The 25,418-nt window shown below is 39.8% G+C and overlaps 1 protein-coding gene across 13 annotated transcripts in view; it reads right to left on the reverse strand.

Annotated features, from left to right (window-relative positions):
- The window catches only part of kif1b (kinesin family member 1B), a 57,110-nt gene that overhangs the window by 7,678 nt on the left and 24,014 nt on the right, over window positions 1-25,418 (reverse strand). For 2 of the 13 annotated variants that reach the window (XM_035655903.1, XM_035655902.1), the window contains 25 exons: window positions 24,346-24,479; window positions 23,157-23,236; window positions 22,613-22,688; window positions 21,232-21,311; window positions 20,660-20,766; window positions 20,208-20,291; window positions 19,683-19,863; window positions 19,464-19,536; window positions 12,007-12,112; window positions 11,864-11,881; window positions 10,704-10,852; window positions 9,592-9,770; window positions 9,297-9,434; window positions 7,947-8,198; window positions 6,067-6,185; window positions 5,606-5,691; window positions 5,165-5,294; window positions 4,693-4,846; window positions 4,235-4,325; window positions 4,023-4,141; window positions 3,808-3,863; window positions 2,407-2,515; window positions 1,874-1,940; window positions 1,675-1,759; window positions 1,049-1,154 (listed from right to left, as the gene is read on the reverse strand). In XM_035655903.1, coding sequence (XP_035511796.1) covers window positions 1,049-1,154; window positions 1,675-1,759; window positions 1,874-1,940; window positions 2,407-2,515; window positions 3,808-3,863; window positions 4,023-4,141; window positions 4,235-4,325; window positions 4,693-4,846; window positions 5,165-5,294; window positions 5,606-5,691; window positions 6,067-6,185; window positions 7,947-8,198; window positions 9,297-9,434; window positions 9,592-9,770; window positions 10,704-10,852; window positions 11,864-11,881; window positions 12,007-12,112; window positions 19,464-19,536; window positions 19,683-19,863; window positions 20,208-20,291; window positions 20,660-20,766; window positions 21,232-21,311; window positions 22,613-22,688; window positions 23,157-23,236; window positions 24,346-24,479 — 2,779 coding nt within the window. Of the gene's footprint in view, window positions 1-1,048; window positions 1,155-1,674; window positions 1,760-1,873; window positions 1,941-2,406; window positions 2,516-3,807; window positions 3,864-4,022; window positions 4,142-4,234; window positions 4,326-4,692; window positions 4,847-5,164; window positions 5,295-5,605; window positions 5,692-6,066; window positions 6,186-7,946; window positions 8,199-9,296; window positions 9,435-9,591; window positions 9,771-10,703; window positions 10,853-11,863; window positions 11,882-12,006; window positions 12,113-13,397; window positions 17,301-19,463; window positions 19,537-19,682; window positions 19,864-20,207; window positions 20,292-20,659; window positions 20,767-21,231; window positions 21,312-22,612; window positions 22,689-23,156; window positions 23,237-24,345; window positions 24,558-25,418 lie in introns of those variants that run through there. The other 11 variants (XM_035655901.1, XM_035655899.1, XM_035655909.1 and 8 more) reach the window with 8 other exon arrangements.

The raw sequence follows: 25,418 nt of genomic DNA on the forward strand, positions 1-25,418 counted from the left end.
GTGTGTGTGTGTGTGACAGCTGGCACAAACCCGAATGGGGGCTAGTAGAATATAGAGTTTATATGCATTGATATGATATATTTGTACAGACATATAAACCAAAAGGAATACATTCATTTATTGCTATTTCACAGCACACTGTTTAATAGATGTGTGTCTGCTTGTTCTCTAAAATGACTGTTTATGAGGCTCTTTCAGGGGGTTACACTGTTCCTGTGTTTGGCAGCAGGGGGCAGTCTTACACATAGACTGAGAGCCAGAACTGCCCTGTTGGTGCCTCAATGGCCTTGATAGTTATTGAATCACACAGTGAATAACAGCTGAGTGGAATACATTCATTTTGAATCTGGGTGCCACAGAAGATCAACAAACCACCAAACTAATACAAAAAGGATTTGCATTTGCATGTAAGATTGCCTTTAGTTGTCCGTCAATCATTTAAAATGGGATGTTTTTTCAGATGCTAAATATTGATGGAAATAAAGGCAGACCTAATGCAACATGCCAACAAAAGACACAAAGTGTGGAGGACTTATTTCTATGAATCTATAGGACTAAAGAGAAGCATAAAGGTCTTTCACAGAAGGAGCCTTATGTTCTCTGGTCACTGGTACCTATCAATATCCTTATCAATAGAAAGCCTGAGCACAATCAAGAGTCCAGCCGCAGCAGGAGGAGGAAAAAGAGAGTGCACAGAAAAAAAGAGAGAAGCACAGAGAGTCAGGCAACAGAGACAATGGAGCAAATTAACAGGAAAATTAACAGCAGTGAAAATGGAAAAAGGTCATGCAATGATTCCACTCTGCCTTCAGCAAATATAAAGACAAGGACACATACACAGATCATCTGTTAAGAAACAGAAATCAGCTACAATATGTGTCAGTAATTGAATCATGATTTAAAAAAAAAGTGTTTTAAGGAACAGAATACAAGCAGAACGTCAGCAACAAACCTTCACTTAGTACCACCATGAAATGTTGTGTCCACTGAACCTATCCCTTTTATAAAGTACAACTGGAGAACAGAGAGTGTGCAACCAGTCTGCTACCTGTTGGAGTTGTGGGATGACTTTATGTTCTTGGCAGAAATGATGTTGAGGGACAGGACGGCATCAGCAGCGCTATCGTCCACTTCAGCCTTGTTCCTGATACGACCTGGTGGGACACAAAGCAGCACAACACATCAACATCTTGTCATCATAAGAGCTCAAATTGACTTCCTCTGATGTAATATAAATGCTTTATATAGGAACTTGGTCAACAAAGTTTAGTTTCACAGACATGTTGTCACATTGTCCAGCAGCAAGCCTCCAAACACATGCCTGCTTATTCATGAGCCTCTCTGGATAAGAATGTCAGCAGCTCAAAGTCTAAAATGTGAAAAGTAATTATTGTGCCCATCAGCTACAGCTACAGTATAAACTGCTTAAAGAAAGAGGCAGCTTAACGAAAAACAGAATTATGAACTAAGAACCAGTGCAAAATGTTTTCAGTGCTGCCTGACAAACTAAGCTTTCTTTGAGATGAAAGGTGTTGTCTCATATTGTCAGGGTGTCCCTGATTCTGTTGTGATAATGAGGATACAATGATATAGCAACACCCTGTCCTTTGTGTCTCTGGTGCCTGTTTGCTGTAGAATGGCAGAACTAGTAATACACGAGGGAGGACTGCTCACCCACGACCAGCTCGCGAACGTCCTTCCAGTGGAGCTCGCTTCCCTTCTCGTGGATGAGAGTCACAGTGATCCTCCGCTGGATCCCCTGCAGCACAGATGACAGGAGATTAGGATCACAGCTAGAGAAAAATTAAGCCTCTAAACGTTTTTTATACAGAGAAAATATAATGTAGCTAGGAACTGTGTAAATGTTCAGTACCTGGTGCAGTAGGTAGGTGCCATGGCAGGGCAGTCCTCCGCTGTGATCCACTACAGCTGGGATGTACCTGAGGAGGGAGGGAGGTCACAGTCAGCCTGGACACACTGGACATATTTCTTGTGAGTATTTGAGAAATTTAATTCAAAAATAAGACTAGGTACTCAGGCCTACAAAAGTTAACTTTTTATGAACCTGTTGTATTAGCTGAAAGATTCTGATGTCTACAGACACATTTTACAGGTGTTATTTTACTAAATATGCATGTTCTATGTACGTAATGTTTTAATCTACATATTTCATACATCTTTTTATTCTCTTTGAACTGGTTTCATATATTCCTTACTGTTATAATGCATTATATACTTAGCATATACATTTCTTTTGCTGTTTAATGATGAAACTATTAATTTCTTTTTAGTATCAGTAAGAGGACTTTGTATCTGAGAACCAACATCACTGCGCCATTGACAAAATCCTTTTAAAATGACAACCTAATATTTGCTGCTGTATGTGAATATAAGATGAACACTCACTCTCCGGTGGGCTCCAGCTCGCTGATCTCAAACCAGACCAGCAGGTCGTACTTGCTGACACACTGACCCAGGTTGGATTTGGTGATGGTATTCAACTTGGTGGCCGGAACTGACACACACAAACACACACACACAGGCTTGATATTAAAAAACTCACATTTTCCTTCATTTAAGAAGGGATGAATGAAAATAGGGGCATTAACTGTGTAAACTGGATTAATAAATGGCGGCTAAATATGTGATATATGGACACTGAGCCATTAGCCCACACACATACTGTAAAACAAGTATTCAAAGGATCTGTTAATTATCCATTAGTCCATTATTACTGAAATACGCTGGACACAGAAAACAGGCAATATAATACCCAACAGTTACACTCAGATGTTACGAGGAGCTAAATCACAGATTACACCACCTCTGACAACACCCTGCTGTCTGACACATCAGGATTACGTTCCTGTTGAAACAGGCTAATCTCCGAGGCACACAGTTACATTCATTTGTGTTCAATATGTTGGAAAGAACATTATTCCACATGATAACTACCGTAATTGGACTGCAGCTGAACCTAAAAAGGCTTAAGCCTCTGGATTCTGATGTATACAGTGAAAGCTATGTCAGTGATCTTCTATGATTATGATAAATACTTGTTTCATTATTTGGCACAGGATTCAGCAGACGCAGCAGATTTACCTGAAGGTGTCAGCTCAGACCAGTTTGTAAACGACAGGGGAGGGTTGGACTAAGCTGACTGGACCTAAATAAACCTGCAGCGAGGTGCAGCACACATAATCACTGCAGAGCTCTATTGTGCTACTGCCTGCAGTCACAGAGCACCACAGGAGCAAAGCACAGCACTAGTCTAAATCACTAGAACACAGGTACATCTAATGCCTGGTCTACGGTGTCCGCTGTACCAACCATGATGCCTGGGCACAATTAGCACAGGGTCACTGGGCACCGGGAGGAATGGAAAGTGAGAGAGCTGGTCAGCCTCGTCCTCCAGACTGGCCACAGCGGAGGAGGCCAGGGCGTTGGCGTGCTCAGACAGTGTGTCCAGCACCTTGCCGTTCATATAGCCGCTCATCAGGTAGCGGACCAGCTCTATCTTACGGGTATGGTCTGGGGTTTTAATGTAAGATATTGTACGAATGGTGAGTAAGATTGGAGGGGACGTGTGAAAAAGGAGATGTGGAAGAGGGAGGCCAGATTTGGGTAAGAGGATTATGGATGGTGGGAGAATGATTAAATAAGAGACCAAAAAAATCCAGTGGAAGCGAGAAATGAAAGAAAAGTGGGAAATATGAGGCATGCTGATATAACCATAACGAACAGAATAAATATGCTGAAATGAGGGTGACAGGTGCAGAACATATTGCTGTTGAAGTAAATCCTTACCTGGTCTAGACAGAGGCATGGGGATAGGATAATATTTCCTTGATGGTGTTGGAGGACTGTTAAAAATAAATGTACAATTAACATTAAATACAGAAACCAAAAATTTTAACAAAATCTATCTGGTGTACCAAATATAATTATTACGGTATTGGAAAAACATCCTCTGAAGTGATACAACATCGCCATAGAAGAATTTCTTTATTGAGCCCACAAACCTGATCAGGTCCTGGCCATGAAGATGCAGCGGGTGCTGCTGGTAGTGACCGAACACTTCAAACACGATGGGCTTGCTCTTGATGTACTCAATGAAGGATTCTGTGACCTCGACTGAAATCTACTCCGACAGTGGAAAAAAGTGGGTTGTCAAAATCAATTAACATGAAGTTGTTAAAGAACAGTGTGCGCGTGTGTGTGCGTGTGCACTCACGTTCTGGACGTGGTAAAAGCCCAGAGGAGATCCTTTGCCGGTGTTCTTCAGAGGCTCAGTGGAAAAAGCCTCATCATGACGATGCAGGAAACTGAGGACAGACACACAGATGAGTGTCAGTGTGTCACGTTTATTTGTAAACAAGACGAGGGTGTTTCCTCAAAATCTGTACCTCCTCTCGTGGTACAAAAGACAAAAGGATTTGGATAGAACTTGTCATTGTTCTTGTTATTCTCTACTGGCATTGTTAATGTTTTGTTACATTTTAAAAGATAAAGCTGTATTAATCATCTTACTGATTTTGATTTGATTAGTGAACTAAAATTACTTTCAATTTCATGTAAGTGTCTTTTGTTTTAGTAATATTATTGCTATAGATTAGTACACATGGGGGCACATACAACTGTACATTTAAGTTACCACACATTCCCATCCACAACTGAAGATCGTAGACTCACTTGAATTGGCAGAAGATATCAGCGTATTCAGGCGGGATGCCGCTGGCCTGCAGCACAGTAACACGGAAGGTAAAGATGCTGCCAACCTCCAGCTGTCCTGCCAGACCGTCACCAAGACTCAGCTTAGTCTCTGTGATGTTACCCAGTTTGAGGTCTGAAGGAAGCCACAGGGGAAGTAATGTTAGGCGTGCTGTGATTTACTGAAAAGGAGCTGCAATCTTGCTTTGTACAATCTGCATATGAATTCTAAGCCCTAGACTGGTTTCTGCAAATTGTCAAGCTTGTGATTTGTAGGAAAAACTCATCAAACAGCCTTTGTACACATTCCTTCACAAAGAAATACTGCATCTGCCTCATCTCCATAAATATAAATGTGAAGTGCATTCAACAGGACCATCTGCCGAGTGTGTTTCCCAGTGGGAGGAGAGGTCGAAATTTTACGAGTGGAGAGGTGAAGGTCTGGCCATCGTACCCATGTCATTGATTCTGTTGAGCTCCTCTGAGGGTGTGATGACCTCTGAACTCTGGCCCTGACCCTCCACAATGCGCAGCTCTTCCAGGGACAAGCCGGAGCGGGTCATAACCGTGGATGGAAAGTCGTTCTGAGATAGACACGAGATTAGATGGAGGAAGACATTAGATTAGCATATAGCTGGTGGAGAGACAAGGAATAAAACCTTGTGAATGTGAATGCATTTGTATATTATTTGCAATATTGGGTGAAAAAGGAGGAGGATGTGTATTTGTTTTTAGAAAATAAATAGAAAATGAAGAAACTATAAAACTTTAATAAAACACAACTTTCTCTGCTGGCTTCATGTTTTAACCCAGATATTATACACCCACTCTCTCACAAACACACACAGAAAAAGTCTTCAAGTTTGAAACCACTTTCATCTGACTCGGGGCATACCTTTTTGAAGTACTCATCATCAAAGGAGATCTTGGCGGTTCCTGACTGTCTAACTCCTGACCCGTAGTCTGGAGCCTCCTCGTCAGCTACAAAGAGACAAATCATGCTCTTATTAGGATCTATCACAGACGCAGCTGACTAAAACTGTCAAAGCACATCAAAAGGAATACACAGAGAATCTAAGGGAATTTTCTCTTTGGAGGGCTCTTGAAATGTTTCCACACTGATATTAAAACAGAAGTTAGACCTGTTCATTTATCTAGTTATTTGGTTTGAGTAAAATATATTTAGTTATACAAATATCAAAAACATTGTGACACATTGCCTCACCATTCGGCACAAATACATGGAACAGTCAGTTTCTCTTGGATAATGTCACACAATGAGCGATTAGCAGGATATAACCTGTGCATGAAGATCATAACAGCCTAGCTTATTAGAGAATCTCATTAATTACTCACCAGCTATAGCCTGAACCCCCACACGCAGGAAACCACGCACCTCGCCCTTCTCTGTTACTATGGCAACACGGTGCACCAGTGGTACAGGGTACAGCAGGTTGCTCAGGTACACAAAAGCTCTGAGAGTTAAAAAGGAGGAGAGAGACGTGAAAACCTGATTCTGGTGCAGTGTGGAAGATCCATAAAACATTGTATTTATGCATGTTTTTTTTATATATATAACTGCCACGTTATCTGTTGAAGCCTACTGCTTACATCTGAGCAGTCACATACAGAACATTTTCTGCTCTACATTATCTCCAGACTGACAAATATATCTTTCCAGTGATTGAAACATGTAATGTGCACAAACATTTCCAATGTTTAGCATATATTAATGACTACAATAACATATAGTAAAATATTAGTGACAATTATGTTAAGGAACAAGCAAAACAAAACCAAAACAAAACAAAACAAAAAAACTAAAATCATACACGCTCCAGGACACTGAAATCAGCAGCAGTTTAAACCATCTGCTTTATTTTTAAACTGCGTGACAGGGTGATGACAGATCGCCTGGGATGCAGCAGTATAGGCTGTAAAAGAGTGGTTTATTGTGTCGTGTTATGGCGATGTTAGTCTCTCACTCACACACTCACTGACATTTTGTTTTGTAGGACTTGATTTGTTTTGCTGCACCCCTGGTGACATACTCTTTTCTCTGTTGCCCCTCCCCTCCTCCTCTCCCTCCCTTTGCAGACTGAAGGCCAAGGCGGAGGAGAGAGATCAATCTGTAAAATCTCTGAAGTCATAGTGACGAAGGTAGCTGAGCTACGGCTGTTGCAGAGTCTGGCTGGCTTGAAGCCTGCATTGATCTGTCATCTTATTCTGAGACTGGCACACGCTGTTTATTAGTAAGCTATGATGCTACGCCCTCGGGTACAGCGCGTGCTGTGATTTCAAATGCTGCTGCAGCATATTATTTCATCTTGACAATTAATTAAAACAAATACAAGTAAGCATGATTATGTGACTGTCAACTACCAGTGAGTTAATAACACCTACAATACATTCCAAAAGCAATGTTAAAACAAACAAGGTTATAAAAACAAATGCTCTTATGTAATGTAATAAATAAAACAAACATAAAAATAAAACAAAGTTTAAAAAATAAAAATAAAACAACAGACAGCTAATCAACTTAGACACAGCAAATACAAGTAGTTCACACACAGATGGGAGTTAATACAGTCAGCGCGGTGATGGTGGCGGGGGATGAGACATCACGCTAGGGGGATGTGGGGGGGAAAGGATGGTGGCTTTTCAATTTTTGGGAACCGAGTCTAAATTAAAAGTAACTCATACAAAGCAGGCATGTGAGCACAGAAGTATGACTAATCACATTAAATCCAAAACTGCTCCAATTTATCTCTGCAAAGCTGCTATGAATACATGATCTGATTCTACCAAGGACCCTTAATAATAATTAATAAGTGATATCCTAGTATTTGCTCAAATAAGACCAAAATAATACACAAAATGATGTCTCATATCCTACATACTTTTAACATCTCTCTACCGAACACTGTTGTTGGATGCAACATCAGTCAATCCAATATCTATTTCTACATATACCGGACCATTAATTCATCCATGAAACCTGTTTGATAAAATGTTAATTATGATTCATTTGTATGACATTTTTTCATACCTTTTATATATTTTCTCACCTGCACTCAACAATCTTTCATATTTCATACCTCCCCCCACTTTGTTTTACTTTGCTGTACATCAGTGTAATTACAAATAAACTACATTAAACCAAGCCAGCATCCGCCCCAAACTCCTGTCCCAGCCTGTGTGTGGAGGACGTGGGAACGTCACTGCCAGTCACCAACCTTCCCACCAGGATGAACCAGGGGGAGCGGTCGTAGAAGGGGTCCTGGCCGTCGCTGAAGATGTCTGAGCCCTCCTCAGTGCCGGCATCTGAGCTGGTGTCATCCACAAACGCCTCATCGTCAATCAAGTCAGACATCTCGCTCTGGCGCTCGTCAGCCAGCTCGGTGATTTCGGAGTCGGTGGTAGAGAAGGTAGGCGAGGGCGTGCGGTCGGCCAGGTGCTCATTAACACAACCGTGGAAGATGGGGGAGCTGAGGGGGTCGGTAGTTTGGGAACAGGGGCAAGAACCAAGGAAAGGTAACAATGGAGTAATAGAAGAGTTAAAAAGGCCATGGCAGCTCATTAATTATGGTTTAGATGTGATACTTCACTTTGGCATTGTTTTCTTACAAATGGTATGTTATTTGGTAGTTTCCTACAACAACTAACATACAATTATGGACCAATGATTACAAAAAAGGTTGGATTTCAAAGTAATTGAACACCAGCAGTAGCTGTACATTCATTAATTTCTACCTAGTGGTAGAAAATTATTAGTGACACCAAATCAACTGAGAAAATGTTTTCTAATAATTCTACTTTGAAGCTGTCAGAAATCCAACAGAGGGATTTATTTAATAAAGAGCAGGTATTACAACAAGCTGCTAGGTGTCACAGTAGTTTATAAAAACATGACTATTTTATACCAAAATGAAATGCCACTTTAAAAGGATTAACATATAAATCTTCTCATTTATGCTGGCTGAAAGAGGATAAACTACAAAATGCCACACATTTCCACTTTGTCCAAAAGCACCATGTTGTTTACAAGTTTTTGTATGAACTGAAAGGAATATCAACATGAGAATGACAACAGACACAGCAAAATGCTACAATGAATAAATGAAATGACATAATTTATGGAGAAAAAAAAGAAAGTCAAAATACGATGTCAAATAAAATGAATAAATCCACAAATAAAAATAATAAGTGACATGAAATCAAGATGAAAATCAAGAGCACCAAATAAAACACAAATGTTACATCAACAATTATAAACATGACAACAAAAAAACACAATAACACCAAGCACAAATGATAAAGCGTGATGCCAAAACACGATATCACTGATACACATGACTTCAATTACAGAAATTATTAACAGAATTTGACCATGAAAATGAAAAATGGAATGGAAGTAAATGCATACATCCATTTTAAATAAATGGATCACAAAAACTGTGTGAGTAAAGCAATGTCAAAATTGTTAACCAGAAAAACAAGATCTGTAACTTAAAACTCAGTAAAACAGTATTCAAACAGTTAACTACAGTAACATGTGCTATTGTACGGATTTTTTTGATACATACCTCCCCACAAGTTTAAACCAATGGAAGCGGTCATAAAAGGGGTCGTTTCCTGTCAGAGTGCCCTCACAATCCTCCTGGTTCGTGGAGGTCATTTCTCCAGCACGGTCATACATTTCTCTCATCTGTTCCAGCCTCTGCCTGTAAATGACGACAGAGAGCACTTAACATCGATGAGAAGCAGGAAGAGAATATACGGCTCACCTAATGGCTGGAGGGAAGAGATGCTGCTGGATGTACAGATGTCAGATATTATACTATACTACGATACTATTTCAAGGTGTGGTATGGGCATTACTTGAGTTTATCCAGGGACCAGTAGTGCGTGGCTCCATTCTTCAGGTCCTGAACCTCTACAGCCACCACAGTGCGGGGGAAAGGCCTGGAGTCACGTTCTTTCTCTGGCTCTGGCGACACGAGCTCAGGGGGCAGAGGAGAGTACAGCGTGTCTGTCAGCAAGACAAACTGGAACTGGACCTGAAAAATGGGAGAGGTGTTTGAGACGAGATAAATACAAGGAGATTTAAAAAAAAAAAAAAAGTCAAGAAAAAACAACAAAGAAATGTAATATGTACAGTGGCATCATCGGCTTCACCATGAACTTTTAGTCGGTTGTCTTAACATGCCACAGCCTGGCACAATAATTCATAATATATAATTGCTGGACGGCAGAATTGGCTCTGAAAATAACATTTGATTAATGGCCCAGGCCTAAGTGATATGCCGAGGGTGAAAGGTCAAACAAATCCATACAACACCCCATTTTGTGGCCTCTCTCCTCCCAGCATCCTCTGGGGGCAAAATGCTAGACCAATTAACAACACTGGAAATAAATTACAGACAGGCCTCCCCAAGAGATAAGCAAAAATCTTCTGAAAGTGTCTTTGTGACAGACGACCCGTCTCCAGTATCAATTACGTAGCGCCTAGAACTGGACAAGAAAATAAATCCCACTGTTCTCCTGAGGTGGACCATAACAGAACAGCTTTTGATTCATAACAGATTTCATTTCACTGTGTGACAATGAGTCAACACCCCGCTCTGGGTGATTTAAAGGATTGCCTTCTGTATTATCTAAAAACATACAGGCTGAGTGCCGACTTAAATAAATCACCAGCATCACAGGCTGAATTGAAATCTTAATCAATGATGTGGCACCTTTTATGACATCATAACGCCACGTGTCATCTCACTTCACAGTGGAACATCCCAGAACCTGATGAGGACGATTCACCTCTATGAATGTGGCTGCCAGGCAAGTACAGTATTGGGATAAATGTTTTTTAACTACACTTTGTATCATCCCTTACTCACATTTTCATATTTATATTTTGTTTTGGCCTTTCAGTAAACCAGTTTTGTGCCGCACAAACTTGATTTTAAGGCTTAACTATGATAAAACAAACGTACTTTCTTCTTTAGCTCCACACTAATGGCGTTGGCCTCTTTCAGGTAGACAGCGTTTCCCCACAGCTGGTCACGGAGGGAGGTAAACTGATGGTACCTCCACTTCCTGAAGGCCCACTGAGCCAACTCAAACTCATGCTGAGTCCACGGCACTGCAGGGATGCGAGACACAGAGGTGATGTTAACAGGCATATACACATAAAACACACGCACAATGTGGATAAACATAAAACCAAGAAGGACCATACCAGTTTTACTTGTTTTAGCCCAACCACAAATTCTTAACAATTCTTGGTGATCCATCAAGGGGAATGTGTTGTCGCCTTTATTTTAAGTCAATATTTCTCGCAAGCAGTGTTCAGGGACTTCCAACATCAGAATTTACAGAGTCAGCTTCAGAAAGGCTTTAAAATCACAAGCACTGCTTTAGGAAAAAACAAACCCAGAAGACAAACGAAGCAAATGTGGACATTGTTTTTTCTTGTATAAAGCCACAGTCCGTCAGCCAAATTCAAAACACAGAATTAGAACCTGCTATTGCTCTCAACTTGATTAAACGCTATATTGCAGTGAATGGTTTTATTTCAACTAAACATCTGCATCACCTAGATGGATGACTCTACATGCAGTAATCATTCTGATATGGTTAAAGGTTTGGTGAAATCAATGTTTGTAAACACAGGAGTAAATCCAGACATTATCAATAAAGTCAGACAAACAAAAAGCTTATCTGGCCTCCTTTAATCAAAGTGTGTCACTTAAAGAGACAATGTTTTTACTGCGGTGGATTATAAATCTCAAATGAGATTCTGTGAGTACACGGTCAAAGTGTACTGAGAAGACTGGAAACCAACAGCTGCTTGGAAAGCAGGGAAATACATTTATGTTGAAAGGCTGCTTGCTCTGCACTGTTTCTGGAAATTTTTAGGCAATTTAGTAGTTGATGGGCTAAAACATGAAAACTTTTGTATGGTCCTTCAGACTGCAAGCAAAATGTGTTTTATTATTAGTAGTAGTTTCAAAGGAATTAGAGGATATATTACTTGGACTAGTCTAACCCTGTTTGAATAATTAGTATGGCAATATTAACAGATTTTAATTCATCTGAATGAAGCTGATATTACGTTCTTTTAATTATAAAACATAAATAATACTATACGCACATCCCAGTAGTTTGGGCTCTGGACAGGAAATGTGAAAGAAAACATTCAGTGCATTTTTATATATGTATATATATATATGTTGGGCTTGAAGTAATATATGAAGTCAAGAAATATCTGCAGGACTGGAGATGTACAGTACGCACCTTCCTCTTCCTCCTCCTCCTCCAACTCTTCTTCATCAGGTGTCTCAGCTACCAGAGAAATAGTCTCCACCTGTTTCTGAAGTTCCTGCAATTTGCTCTCGTACACCTGGACACCAACACACAGGGAAGAGATCATGGACAACTGTCCATCAGCCGCAACAACAGCCCAGCTACCCATCTGCACCACATGTCAACCAAAAATACACATACAAATCCCATAATACTACCAGTTTTGTTTCTACATTAAAGACAAGAGCACTTTGGTTACTGGGCCAAATGACACGTGAATACATGGATGTGGACATAATGTGACATGAAAGTGGATTTACAGTTAGATAAACTGTGTAATGAGATGTACACAACAAGTATGGATAGTTTTTCCTTAAACTGTACATTTCCAAACCATAAAAGTTATGGATTATTTTGATAAACTATTTTACACAATCAATAATTACATCTACAGTCAGTCTACTGACCAACATTAAATGTAAGACATAATCCAAAACTAAAAAGCAGAAATAAGTTACGTTTAAAAAAAAAAGTAGTTAATCAGAAATTATAATAATTTATACTTTCTATATACTAGAATTAATTGTGAAGCCTAATCCTTAAACTAATGCAATTCATTAAAAACCTTCAACTTCTAAAATGCTCCCTGACATTAGTACACAACGTTCTGGATACTAAACTTCATGAAGCAACGAAACAACATCTTATATTCTGAGAGAAATGGCTGGAGAGGCAGATGAGAGGTGTTGGTAGAAGCTGAGTCAACTGTAATCCAATGAGGGGCGCCATCATCATCAGAGCAGGACAGGCTGTGGTCCCGATGACCTCATCCTGTTTGTTCAGTGTCTTCTGGGAAGACAATGCAGCCCTTTCATTTGTCATTAACCTCCTCCCTGCTGAATTCCTACCAACAAGCTAAAGGCCGAACCTTTGGAAATCCAATAAGCATGTTATAGTGAATGTGCTACTGTAACACAATGTGTCCCATAGTGTACAATGTGTAGTGTAGTGTTTGGAGCAGTTTCAATATGAATATTTAAATTCTCAAATAAGTTTAAAGATGGCAAGGGCTAAATATAATGCTAATGGAAGTAATGTTATGAAATTACATAAATGGCAACAAATCCAAATGTGGGACATTATGTTATTGCTACATAATGTAGTAATAAATTAATACAGTAAAAAGAAATGGCTGTTTTAGAAACAATAATTAAATCTGCATTTATTTAAGCACTTACAGTACCTTTAACCTGACCTGAGATGTTGCTCAGTGTCTCATATGCTTACTCCTGCATAATGCATACACGTAAAGATCTGTTTCTGTACCTAAACTTGGTTATTGTTAGTGGAAAAACAAATACCACCCACATATAACAAATAACTGCACTTGGAGCATGTCATTTTATTTCAGTCATATTTTGAAAATAAACCTCCAGCAACACAGGGATTCAGTATATGCTTTTTTTTTAAATCTATGAACACAATTGTCCATATATTTACTGTATGTTTGCACAAAGTGCTTGATTAAGGAGCAACACAACTTTGTACACAGCCACAGTGAGGCACTTGATATTGCAGATTCAAAAAGCAGACGTACAACACTCAACGGACACTTTGAATTGAGACCTAACACTGACATACGTATATGTATATTTCAAAAGAACAGTACACTGTACATTGTCCATTTGATCTTGTTTACTTTTCAGCTTACCCGGTCGCCATCAGCACCACCAGTGCATACGTTAAATAACATTAGTTAAGTAGGCATGAAGAAATGTAAGCTATTGCATGCAAAGATAGTCAAAGACATAAGGCGTAGGGTGGAGAAACTAGATTTGCATATGTCATTATATCATTTGGTTTTTGTTACAGCATAGTAAGGTAGACTATATACTGTCAAAACTAATAGTGTAAAACACAGAAAATTATTTCATCATTGATTTTTTTTGATAGTCCTCGAATGTCTCCCCCATGATGCTGAGTGTCACTATTTCTCTAAAGTGATTTAAAGGCCATCTGGTATTGAAATGTAATAAATGATGGGTTTTTTAAAGCTACAATGCAGCAAGGAAACGACAGATTGACAGGTAGACTTGCTGCTAATTCAAATAAGCATCAGCTAAAGCACAAAGAAATAACACCGACAGACACCTGATTTCATCACTCTGATATATGATATATGTGGCATTTGATGCAGCTAAAATGAGGCCGTCCATAAAATCTCCTTTGACATGGATAGTTCCCCCCGAATAATTATGCAAACACTTCAAGTCTTTGTCCTCCCTCCAACATTTTTCAAGGCGAGTCTTTGGGAACCATGACAACACTCTGTAGGGCATCCAATCAAAACACGGTAAACTCTGTGCTTACTCAGTGAACCACAAAGCCAAAATGTAATTTTAAGACTGAGACAGAGCTCCGCTCATGATGTGTGGTTTATACAGGAAGAGAAAGGAAATTATTTAGAACATGCTGTACTGGTTACAGTGAAACTTAGATTAAATGTTGTGTAGGTCTATCTCCTAACACTTCAGCATGCTGTAGCATATGATTATTAATTAAATCATCCTGAAGAGAAATATACCAATATACAGAGTGTGGGTAGTTTGTAAGGGGTGTCTAAAAATATGTTTTTAAGTATATAGTAACTTATTGCTTAGCATTAAAATGTGTGTCTAAACTAAATAATTATAAAGCATATCTATGATTTGAGGAAGTGCAAAATACTGAAATACAATTAGGTGGCAGTTATATATTTGAAACAAATCAAAAATGAAAGTTAAAAGTTTGGGATTAAGCAATCAAGTGGCTTAGTAAGAATCTGAATAAATCAGTAAGTTATTACAAAAAAGTTAGTTTGGTTAGGCAAGTTATGAAGTCTCCTCATCCACCCTTGTGAATGAGTTCTGAATTAAAAAGAAGCGAAAGAAAAATGTCTAAATGCACAGCAGGATTAACAGTTAGTGCATAAAAAGGCACTTTTTGAATACCACTTTCTTTTACCACTATTTCAGTCTATTTAGAAGGCAGTCACACAATTGACTAGTGCATCAAGTTATTCCATAATAAAGTTCAAAATATCCATACTGGTCTTTTGATTCCAGATCTAGGCCAATGATGTTTTATGAGGTACGCACAAAATGTAAAATTGCAAAGAGAACCGAGTCTTCCATCCTAACATTCAGTTACATGGTACATAGAAAGAAATAAATAGTGTTTTTATGTTCCTAATTTGGGCTACAACAACAACAAAAGTCTTAATGAAAATTAGACACTTCAATGTGTTCATACTATTAGTGGCTAAAACATTCAAGACAAATCAATACTAAAATGGAAAAGATGTAAACTCAGAAATTCAACCATGAAGATAATTTTGGCAAAATCAAAGCATGATTGATGAATTGTCACACATGCTGAAAAATTAGGCATGTCTCTTCTTAAAAAAAAAAAAAACAGTCCCTTTATCATCTGTTGGCTTCAATTCCTTATGAGTCTCCCAATGCTAGTGATGACAGTGCATACAATGCAGCAAAAACTGATAAAACGGCATATATTATGATGATGATGATAAAATGTCTTTTTTTATAATACATACAATACTTTTGGGTCAACCAATGACACACTGATCAAGTGCAAAAGTCACAGTCAGTTTTAGCTGTTTGACTCACATCATTCTGAGCTGTTGTGATCTGTAATGTGTTTGCCTACTAAAAGTATATCAAACTAGTTCGTCATTCCACAAGTCCCACTCAGACTGTCGTCTCTCTGCTGGCTTTTAGATTAGGAGCAGACATTTGCCTGCGCATTCGCGGAGGTGCCTGAAAGTTGATTGGATGGTTAGCGTGGTCAGTGTGATGGTACTGCTGGTAGCCATTGAATCTGCCATCCATATACATCATGCTATTATAGTGGCAAGGTTGTGGTTGATGGTGTGGCTGGGGATGTGCTGGCTGGTTCTGATGGTGGCGGGGCTGGTAGAAAGCCTGCGTATGCCTCCTGTTGCTTTCAGACTGCTGCAGTGACTCCATGGAGCCAGAGGGCCGCTGGCGGTGATTAAAAGAGTTGCTGCGACCTCGTTCATGGGGCTGCTGATGTTGGTTGTTCCTATAGTTATGTCTGTGACCCTGGCTTAAACCTTGCTCCAAGTCTTTGCTCCTGCAATGAACTACTGGGCTTGGCAATGGGGGAGTGACTTGGATAACTGAAGCAGCCATCTGATCTCTGGACTGTACTCCTTCTTCAGCCTGGCTTTCTCCATCTTCTTCCTCTACAGCTTCTTTAGGCACCTTTAGCTCAATGACCTGCTCATCTGTAATTATGATATGAGTACCAGGGCTCCACGAGTTACGGTGCTTAGGGTTACTTTTGAAGGGGAAGCGTAGCTTGCGGTCTTCTGGGGGTATAAAGCGATGTGGTCCAGTATTCCGGCGGAGCTGCTTGGATATCTCTTGTTGCTGGAGGTTCTTGAGGCGTAACTGCTCTTGGCGCATCAAGCGCATGTGGCTTCCTCGCTTTAGGGTTGAGTCATCTCCTGTACTTTGGCCTGTCTGTGAGTCTACATCCTCTACATCAGGCTTTGTAGGAACTGGAGGCTTTCCTTCTTGAGGGCTTGGAGTCGCAGCAGTGCTGGAACAAGTGCCAGTGCTGGGAGGCTTTTCTTGGCCCTCTGGGGTGATGAGTGGAAGGACTTTTTCCATTTTGACCATCTTGTTCCTGAGAGCACGGATCTCCTCATCCTTCATGTTATTCTGTTTCTTGACCTCGTGCAGGATGTCCTCAAGTTTGTCAATGTGCACCTTTAGGTCATCCATAACAGCTCCTCCTGGTCGAGTCCCATTGGTAATGACATCCTCAATGCGCTCATCACCAACGCCAACGGTGTCCCAAACATCCCGAGCCACCGCCCTCCACGAGTCCCGCTCGTTGGGGTCCTTCTTGCTGTAGCTAGCACAAAGCTCTTTCATCTTTACAATGGCCAGTGCCTCAATTTCCTGCCGTGTGTGGCGGAAATCATTGAGCGCTACTTCATAACAGATTTCTTTAACAGCCTGGATCTTCAGGTCAGAGATGGTCACCCACTTCGAGTCCTTGGTGATGCGGCGCCGTTGAGGGATCTGGTACATTTTAACTGGCTCTCTTCTCTTCCCACTGCTGGGTAATCCACACTTTTTCACTATGGTTTGTAGCTTGCTGGGAGGCAGCTTTTCCCTCAAGGAAGTGATCAGTCTCCAGCTCTCTTCACAAGACCTCTTATCAGAGTCATCCCCACTATCAGAGTCTCCATCCTTGAGAAAACAACACAGGAAACAAACCAAATGGTTCCCAAAAAAAAGGAGAAATTAAAATGGGAAATCAAAGAGAGGATGAAAGGATGGCTTTTTTTTAAAGAATGAATAAAAGATATTAATATGCAACATGGGAACTTCAACCATGAGTAAGTTATATCAGAACATAATACTTGAGCTTAGACAAAATTTCGTGGTTCAGAATTCTGAGATTTAGGATATTTATCCAAGACGACACTGTAATAATGTTATCCAAATATTTTGCATACATCATTACTGTACAAGATGTATGGCAACATGCAGTTCCCTAAATTATGCACATTCCCAGAATTACGTTAAAATAAATATTGAAAAACAAATGAAAATCCAAAAAAACAGTGGCTTCCATTGACTTTCTTGTCAGTTTGTTGTTCTCGTATTTTTTTAGTGAAATGGTGATATGGATAGGATTTCATTTATATTCATTAATACGTTCACTTGTTGAAAAAACAAGGCTTTTCATATCTCAGATATGGGGATATCAGCTTTTACAATATTGTTCCCAATGTTGCATATTGATATTAAAAGTAAAAGGTAAAGCATGTCTATTATGATTAGGAAAGAAATATCAATAGAGGATAGCTGCTGATTGGAGCACTTCTGTGTTGTTTTGTGATATTCCTCTTCTTAATTGAAAATTTTGTGATTTTGAAAGCCGGATCCCAACACACGCTACAGTGGCATGCATGTAGATGGATTTTGGAGCTTTCCCCCTTTAGTCCAGAAGGTTTGAGTGGCTTTAGTATTAGCAGTGAGTTAGAAGACAGAGTGTTCTTGCAGTTGATCAGAAAGCCAGTAGAGAGAGGAGAGGCAGAAGTGAGGGTAAGTGTTAATCCACTACAAGAAAGATGTTAGTTGGGAAAAAATGCAGTTTCTCATTTTTTTTGTAGACAAAGTACATTACAGATCACAACCATTTGGTACAGATAACTCAGGTCTTGTGTATGATACTGTAGCTATAGCTAGAATTGGACATGTTGGGAGCCTGAACCCTATGCCTGTAGCTCTGCACATAAAACCACCAGAGTATGGAAGAGGTCTGTGATTCACTGATTCAACTGTAAGCAGTGAACGGTTGTTGAGCCGTTCCCTCAGTGTGCTACACAGATGCCAGGTAAGGCTAGCAAACAGAGGTAGCCAAAGAAGTCAATGAGAAACCACATTGTCACTATCTGTCAAAAATCTACAGCAGGATTTTTTGTTATCACAATGCATTGTACATGTCAGCAACTGCATTGAAGAGATGAAACTCAGGACAAAACAGAGCAAGAAAACTAGAGTAGAAATCTAATCCAAGCAAATCAACAGCCACTTCAAAGTTGACCAGCTCAACAGCAAACACTGCAACTTAGTCCAGAACCAGAGTTAAGAAAACATGCTATTAACATGAACCATGCAAAAGCAGCTTCACATTATTAAAACAAGGCAATGTGTTTCTAATACTGACCAATATTCAATCAGTTTTAAATAAATTTTGATCTTAATATCAAATAAACTTTAGCTGTAAGTTGCTGTTTTGCAAGATTCAGATCCACTATAGAAGACACAAGAAAAGTGAAAAACAGGGATTTGGAAAGGGGAAAGCTTTACGATCTAATTCTCACTCAATCAAATTGCTACAGAAAAATCTGTTATAACTCAAGAAGAAGGCAAGTAAAAGCCCATCTGTCTCAAACCAGAAAAACTTCCATGCAAGAAGAACAGACATGCGCTAGGAGTAAAAAAGTGTGACTGACACACACACACACATCTCAAGTGTCAGCGCTCAGAGTGAGAATTAGTACTAGTCAGATTTAAATGGACTAAAAACTAACTTTCCAATTGTAATTTGCCATAAAAAAAAAAACCATGCTTTAACTTTAAATTCCACTTATGACAGATATTACATTTCACTCAAAATCACACACAAAATATCACAAACTAGCTGAATCACTCAAGAAGCTGCCTGCAATTATGACTAACATGAAAAAAGCATCAAAAAGGTTATAGCTTAATATCTATTGAACCCACTCTGCAGTTACTACTAACTTATCTACAACTTCTAAAGTGATTATTATAGAGAACAGACGGAGTTGTGAGATTGACAAAGTGGGTTTGATTAAATTTCAGCTTATTTGAACTCACCAGTCGCTGTTGCTCCAGAAGTTGGTCTGCTTCTTCCTTCTCCTTTTTGTACAAGATTTCCATCTCAGTGAGCCTACATCATACATGAGTAAAATATATTGTGAAAAACATCACACGATTCGCGATATAGTGTAAAATTCACATTTTAAACAAATCTGACTACTGGCACTAGAAATTAAAATAAAAAATTAAATATGGCTAAAAGGATTGACTGCATACCTTTTCTCCATCTCCTGCTTCATGTCGATGCCCTGCTTCTCCAGAAGCTCTCTCTGAGCAAAGGTCCAATCCACGGGCTCCACAGGGGTTTCGGCTGATGGCGTCTTCTCCCTTTCAGCTCTGGCCTGTTCTGGGTGGTTGAACCGGAAGACATGGTTCTTTCCCATAATGATACGGTTACCTGAAAGAAGGTGGGGCACACATGTGGCAGAAATAAGCGTGGAGAGCATGGAACATTGCTCCTTCTGTGCTGAAAGTATAGCTGTATAAATGTACCCGCTCCAACTCTTGTTTAACCATGATTCTTTTTTAATTTAAATCAGAACATCACAAGGGTTGTTTTGAACTAATTTGTATAACTATGATTTATGAAGTCAAAGGAAAAACCCATTACATGGATTCAATTATCTTTAGTTATTAGGAAATCAGTCATCTCATTACGGGCTACAGAGATAATACAAATATAACATTTACAAATTATTTACAACTTTATTTACAAAAATATAAATGAAATTAAATATATACCTGAACGAAGCTGGATGGCATCCTCAACACGCTTGCCGTTGACGTAGGTTTCTGATCCCTCACAGGGCACCAGCATGACGATAACTTCAGGAAAAACACACAAACTAATTATCAGTGACTCATTCTGAAAGGCTCATCATCGCTCATTCTTAACGATAAAGGACAAATATCTCATTCAATGAATGTAGTGAGTACTGACATTTAGGACATAATGTTTCCATTAGCAACAGAAGATGGATTATTTATCTATATTTCTATATATAGAGTCTATATTTATGCACTAATTTCCTGCACTGATAAAGCGGTTGCTTTTGCAGATATTTAGGGGCTATGGGTATCGGTCTTTAAAGTTCTTGCTATCAACAATTTAACTGAAAATAATCCGTATTCAAAACACATCCACATACACCAATGCAAACACAAGCTAGAAAACTCATAATATGTTGCCTCACCATCTCCATTGGCATTCCTTTCGCTTCGGAAGATGCAGTGCTCTTCCTTGATATGAGCACCACTTAAAACAATGTCCTGTCGTCTTTCAGCGTCAGCCTGTCCCACCCTGAAACAATCACAGAGGCCATTTTGAGAGAGTCAACACGGCCCTCTCATTGTATTGGCAGCCATTTCGATAAAAAAAGGCAGAGCCAAGTTAAATGGAACCTTTAGACCATTACTTCTAGAAGGCAGCACTTCTAAAGTACTATAGTTTCCTTTGTCTGTGATTCCGTCATCTATTATTGTCCCCCTGGGGTGTGATTGTAACACAATACTCAACAGGAATAGTCTACCGATGGGGCCAGAAGGACAAAGAGGGGAGAAAAGTAACTTTAGACAGTGAAACTTTTTGTGATCAGTAGCAGATTTTAAGCCAGTTTCCCTCTGACTCTGAAAGTTCCTCTTGCTTAACATCAAAAGAGGAAAAATTTAATGCAGAGTAGTTTTTCAGATACCCTGCCTGGGCAAAACTCCAAACTTTTCCACATCCTCTGCAGCATTTCAGTGTCATCATTCAGGTTTTGGTTACCTTGTAATTCCGTCTTTGATGTAGTAGAGCAGACACTCTGACATGAGAGGATCCTCATTCAGGTTAACAAGGTGTGGAGTCTGCAGATGAAACATAAGAGGTAGACAGTTTACCACAAAAAACATTTCTAGGGTTTCACGACTTTCATCAGTGATTTGTGATATACAGTGCATGATTGTGGACAATAATGTCAGTGACTTAACACTGATACCTCTAGAGTCTGATACATCACAGTAACGCTACAAACAATGCTAGCAACTAGTCCACCAAACCACCAACCTTTTTGGGGGAAAACACCCCATTAAAGTCTGTATAAAGATCACAAGGCTTCTCAGCGAAATGCTAACCCATGGAGCGGCAGTGAGTGAAAAGAGAGACAAAAAAAATGAATGGAAGACAAATGGATGTGAACAAAAGGAATAAAATAATAAAATAGATGAATTAGTAGCAGAGGAGGGGGTTCAAAACATGCCTATAGAAGGATTAACTTCAAAGAGGGGAATCTGAAACCTCAGCTGATCTAGTGACAGCTGTCGCTGAATAGTCAGAGATTAAAAGATAACAAAGCTCGTTCTATGGCACAATTAAACACATCTACTGGTCTTCATGTTGCTGCCATACAGCACTTCTTCTACTGGAGGATGCTTGAGAGGTACGAAGAGTGAGAAGAATGTACTATTGCATGTAATTTAATAAGCCTCATGACAGCACTAATGGCTCTAAGCTGCTAAAGGAAAGGATTGAATAATCTACTAGAGCCAAATATTATACTCAAACATAACTTTAACTTCAAGGTGCTTAAATTCAGAATCACTTTCAGATCCTAATACAACCCCATCATTGAAAAGATTATCACATATATTAGTCCATCAATCAAACATAGAGGTTTAAAATGGAGGTGGTAAATTAACTGTGTATGTTCAACACAGTAGTTAACAGTAAATATTTAATGAGAGTATATAAAAAGGTCAGATATGTGCAGGTACAGTTACCAATTAGAACAAGTCCGACCATGGAAATAAGCACACTTATCACTACTAAACTAAACTAACTAAACTCAGTTATGGGGCTACATCTAGTGCAGGAATTGCTTTGTCCGCTGCTTCAATTAAACCAACCTTCTTGGTGGGAAAACAATCAAACTGCTCATCAAATGGAATTTCATGGCTAAGCTGATTATGTGAAGGAAGCAAATAACAAAGAATGGAAAGACAAACAGATGAGAAAAAACAGTAAAGGTACAGGGAGGGTGCTCATGGAAAAAGACAACATGGGAAACAGAAGTGAGGCAGTGATGGTGGAAGAGTGTGCATCACCACCCATGGGAAATTTTGACACAGTCCTGTACCATTAATATCTGTGCTTGTCATGTCTCTTCTACCTTTTTAGGAGAAAAGACCCCCAAAGTGCCTCCATCTTCACGGATTGCCACACCCATCTCTGCAAGCAAGGCCTCCCTGTAGTGAAGGAAAAACATTTGTAGGCTCAGGATACAAAGTTGGAAGACAACTCTCCCTCACACAGCACATATTCTCTGATGTTCAGCAAAGAGCTTTTGTGTTGATAAGAGACAGATGATGAGAAGTGCAACATTACAGCAAGTGGTTTGTGGTACGATAACAGGCAGAGGATGGCACCAGTGAGGCTCAATGGACAGACAGTAACATGGTTGACGTCTGCAGCCACAGATGAGTGGGTAAAGGGGGAGAAAGGGCGTGAGAGGGGTCTATGTGCAGCAGAGTGTGATGACAGAAAAGGGAAGGGAAATAGACAGAATGAGTGCAGAGGAAATGAGACAGGTGAAAAAAGTGAGACAGACAGCACAGAGGGGTGAAAAGACAGAGACGGAGCAATGGGGGTGGGGGGGCAGACAAATTGAAGGGTGGAGGCACACATAGGAGCAGACAGTGTCTGCCAGTACTGACCTCTCCATGCGGATTGCCTCCGTCTTTCGCAGTTTCTCTTCCCAGGTTTCATTGAGCTCGGCAATGATCTTTTCTGATTCCTGAACATCAGAGGCAAAGTGGGAGGAAAACACAACAAGTGTAATGTAATGTTGGCTATTAGCAGAGAGGTAGTAATAGTGTGTCAGTCTGGATTCATGAGATTTAATTTGTAAAACTAGTGACAAAGATTACACACATTTTGAGTCAGTTATCTTTTAAAAGCCAGTAAGGTACTCTGATATCTGTTCTTCTGAATATTAATATATTCTGTGACATTTGTTGCTGTGTTTAATAAGACAGTATAAAGTCGTGTACGTTTAATCATAATGAGAGGTTGTGTTAGCTTTAATAAGAATTGTAACCTTCAGTGTAATCTTTGTTTGTGGATCACTAAAATAGCTGCAACCACTTTAAGGAACAAACAATGTGAATATTATGTGCCTCACTATTAAAGCTAAAAGCCAATAAGACTGGATCTATTTTGGTCAAATTTCCTCCGTATCTGCGTTGGTGCTTGACGTCATTGGATGACAGACAGACTGGGCACCACGGTTGCCATGGAAACTGCAGCTCCTCATGGTTGGTTGTTGCAATCTTATGTGCTCCCTTATCGACAGAGTGAGAGGTTGACTGCGAGCGTGCGAGATATAAAGCTCAGAGGCCACATGAGGACTGCTTTTGTTTTGTGTGGGCTAAAATTAAAACAACAGACATGTTGACATTAAATCTACTTCTAATTTACAAAACAAATATTATGGTGTGTGTGATTGTAACTCAGAATGATTTTCTTTTTTTTGTTGTGTTTTTCTTTACAGTTTTATTTCAGTGTATGGGAAAGATGCACCTACAGTTACATATAACTATAATACTATAATATATAATTCAAAATACTAGAGCCCTTATCTACAGGGGTCTCTTTTCAGATATTTAATACAGGGGTTTTCTTTCTTTTTTCTTTAACACATTGCACCTGGCATAAAAATGGACATGCCAGGTTGTTGCTCCATGCTGAACAACATGAGCACTCTAGTTTGTTTTTAAATCCCCAGTTAAGAGATTAATGTAGTTGGCGGTCTTAGCAGAGTGGACAGATAGCTGTGGGGCTCTTCTTCTCTCTTAATATGAGACACAAGTCTAGTTTGAAGACTGTTGCACAGACCAACTTTACCTTGAGTCTTTCGATAGCCTCCTCTCCTCCAGGGGTGGACATGATGCGTTCCTGGATGCTGGTGACCGATTGAAGGCCCACCTGGCTGCACAGCGAGCCAGAGGACGGAGAGGCTGTCAGGGAACCAATAGGGGCTGTGGAGAAATGGCCAGGGCGTTGGTTCTCTGAGGCTATCAAGTATCTATGCTTATTGTTCTGAATGTCTTTGAGGTCTGAGCCAACAGCAGGAGAGAAAGAGGGAGAGAGAAAAAGAGTACAACACAGAGAGAGGTGGGATAGGCCCGGGACAGGATAGGGGGAATAAACCACATAAAATGGAGGAACCAAATACCAAATAGGAGGAGAGAGAGGGGGGAGAGATGGGGAAAGAGAAAGGACAAAGGGGAGGGAAGACCAATGTAAGACACACGTTGTAGGTCAAAGGGTTAACACAAACACCCTGCATAATGGTCAGCTATAGACAGCAGCAGTTTTCACTCCAGGTAGTTTACAGTAGTCTGCTTGCAGCCGCTATTCAACTCCCAGGCAGAATGCATAAAATTTCAGCTTGTTCTCCATTAGAGAGGTTCCAGGGGGCTGGTTTTATGTGGGCCAGAATTACAGTGCAGAGCAATTAACTCTGAGCACTTAATTTCTAGTATGTACAATTCTGAGGAATAGCGAGACGTCACTGTGTTGCTTTTGTCTTGAACTCTTAGCATGAATGAGAACACACTGTGTGAAAACTGCTATCAGCGTATCAGCAACAGGATAGGAAGGAGATGGAAATTGCAAGAAGGCCCGTAGGGAGGACAGATGAGAGTTGTTGACACATGCTGCCAAAGTTCAGCCCGCAGTCAAGTAGTTTGATTCACTGCACACGCACACACACATACGCGTGCACTCAAACAACCACCATAACGGAGCCACAGAAGCCTCACTAAAAGGTCAGGTAGCTCATGTCAATATAATGGCTTAAAGGACCTTTGAGGTAACACAGACGGTGCCTTCTAAGAATCAAATTAAAAACAAAACAAAATTTTAAATAAAAATGTGTGCAGTTTATACGGGCAATACAGGCTTATCATATTTCA

The sequence above is a fragment of the Morone saxatilis genome, unplaced genomic scaffold, assembly GCF_004916995.1.
Source record: "Morone saxatilis isolate NCDOM2014 unplaced genomic scaffold, NCSU_SB_2.0 Contig15, whole genome shotgun sequence".
NCBI classification, from domain to species: Eukaryota; Metazoa; Chordata; class Actinopteri; family Moronidae; genus Morone; species Morone saxatilis.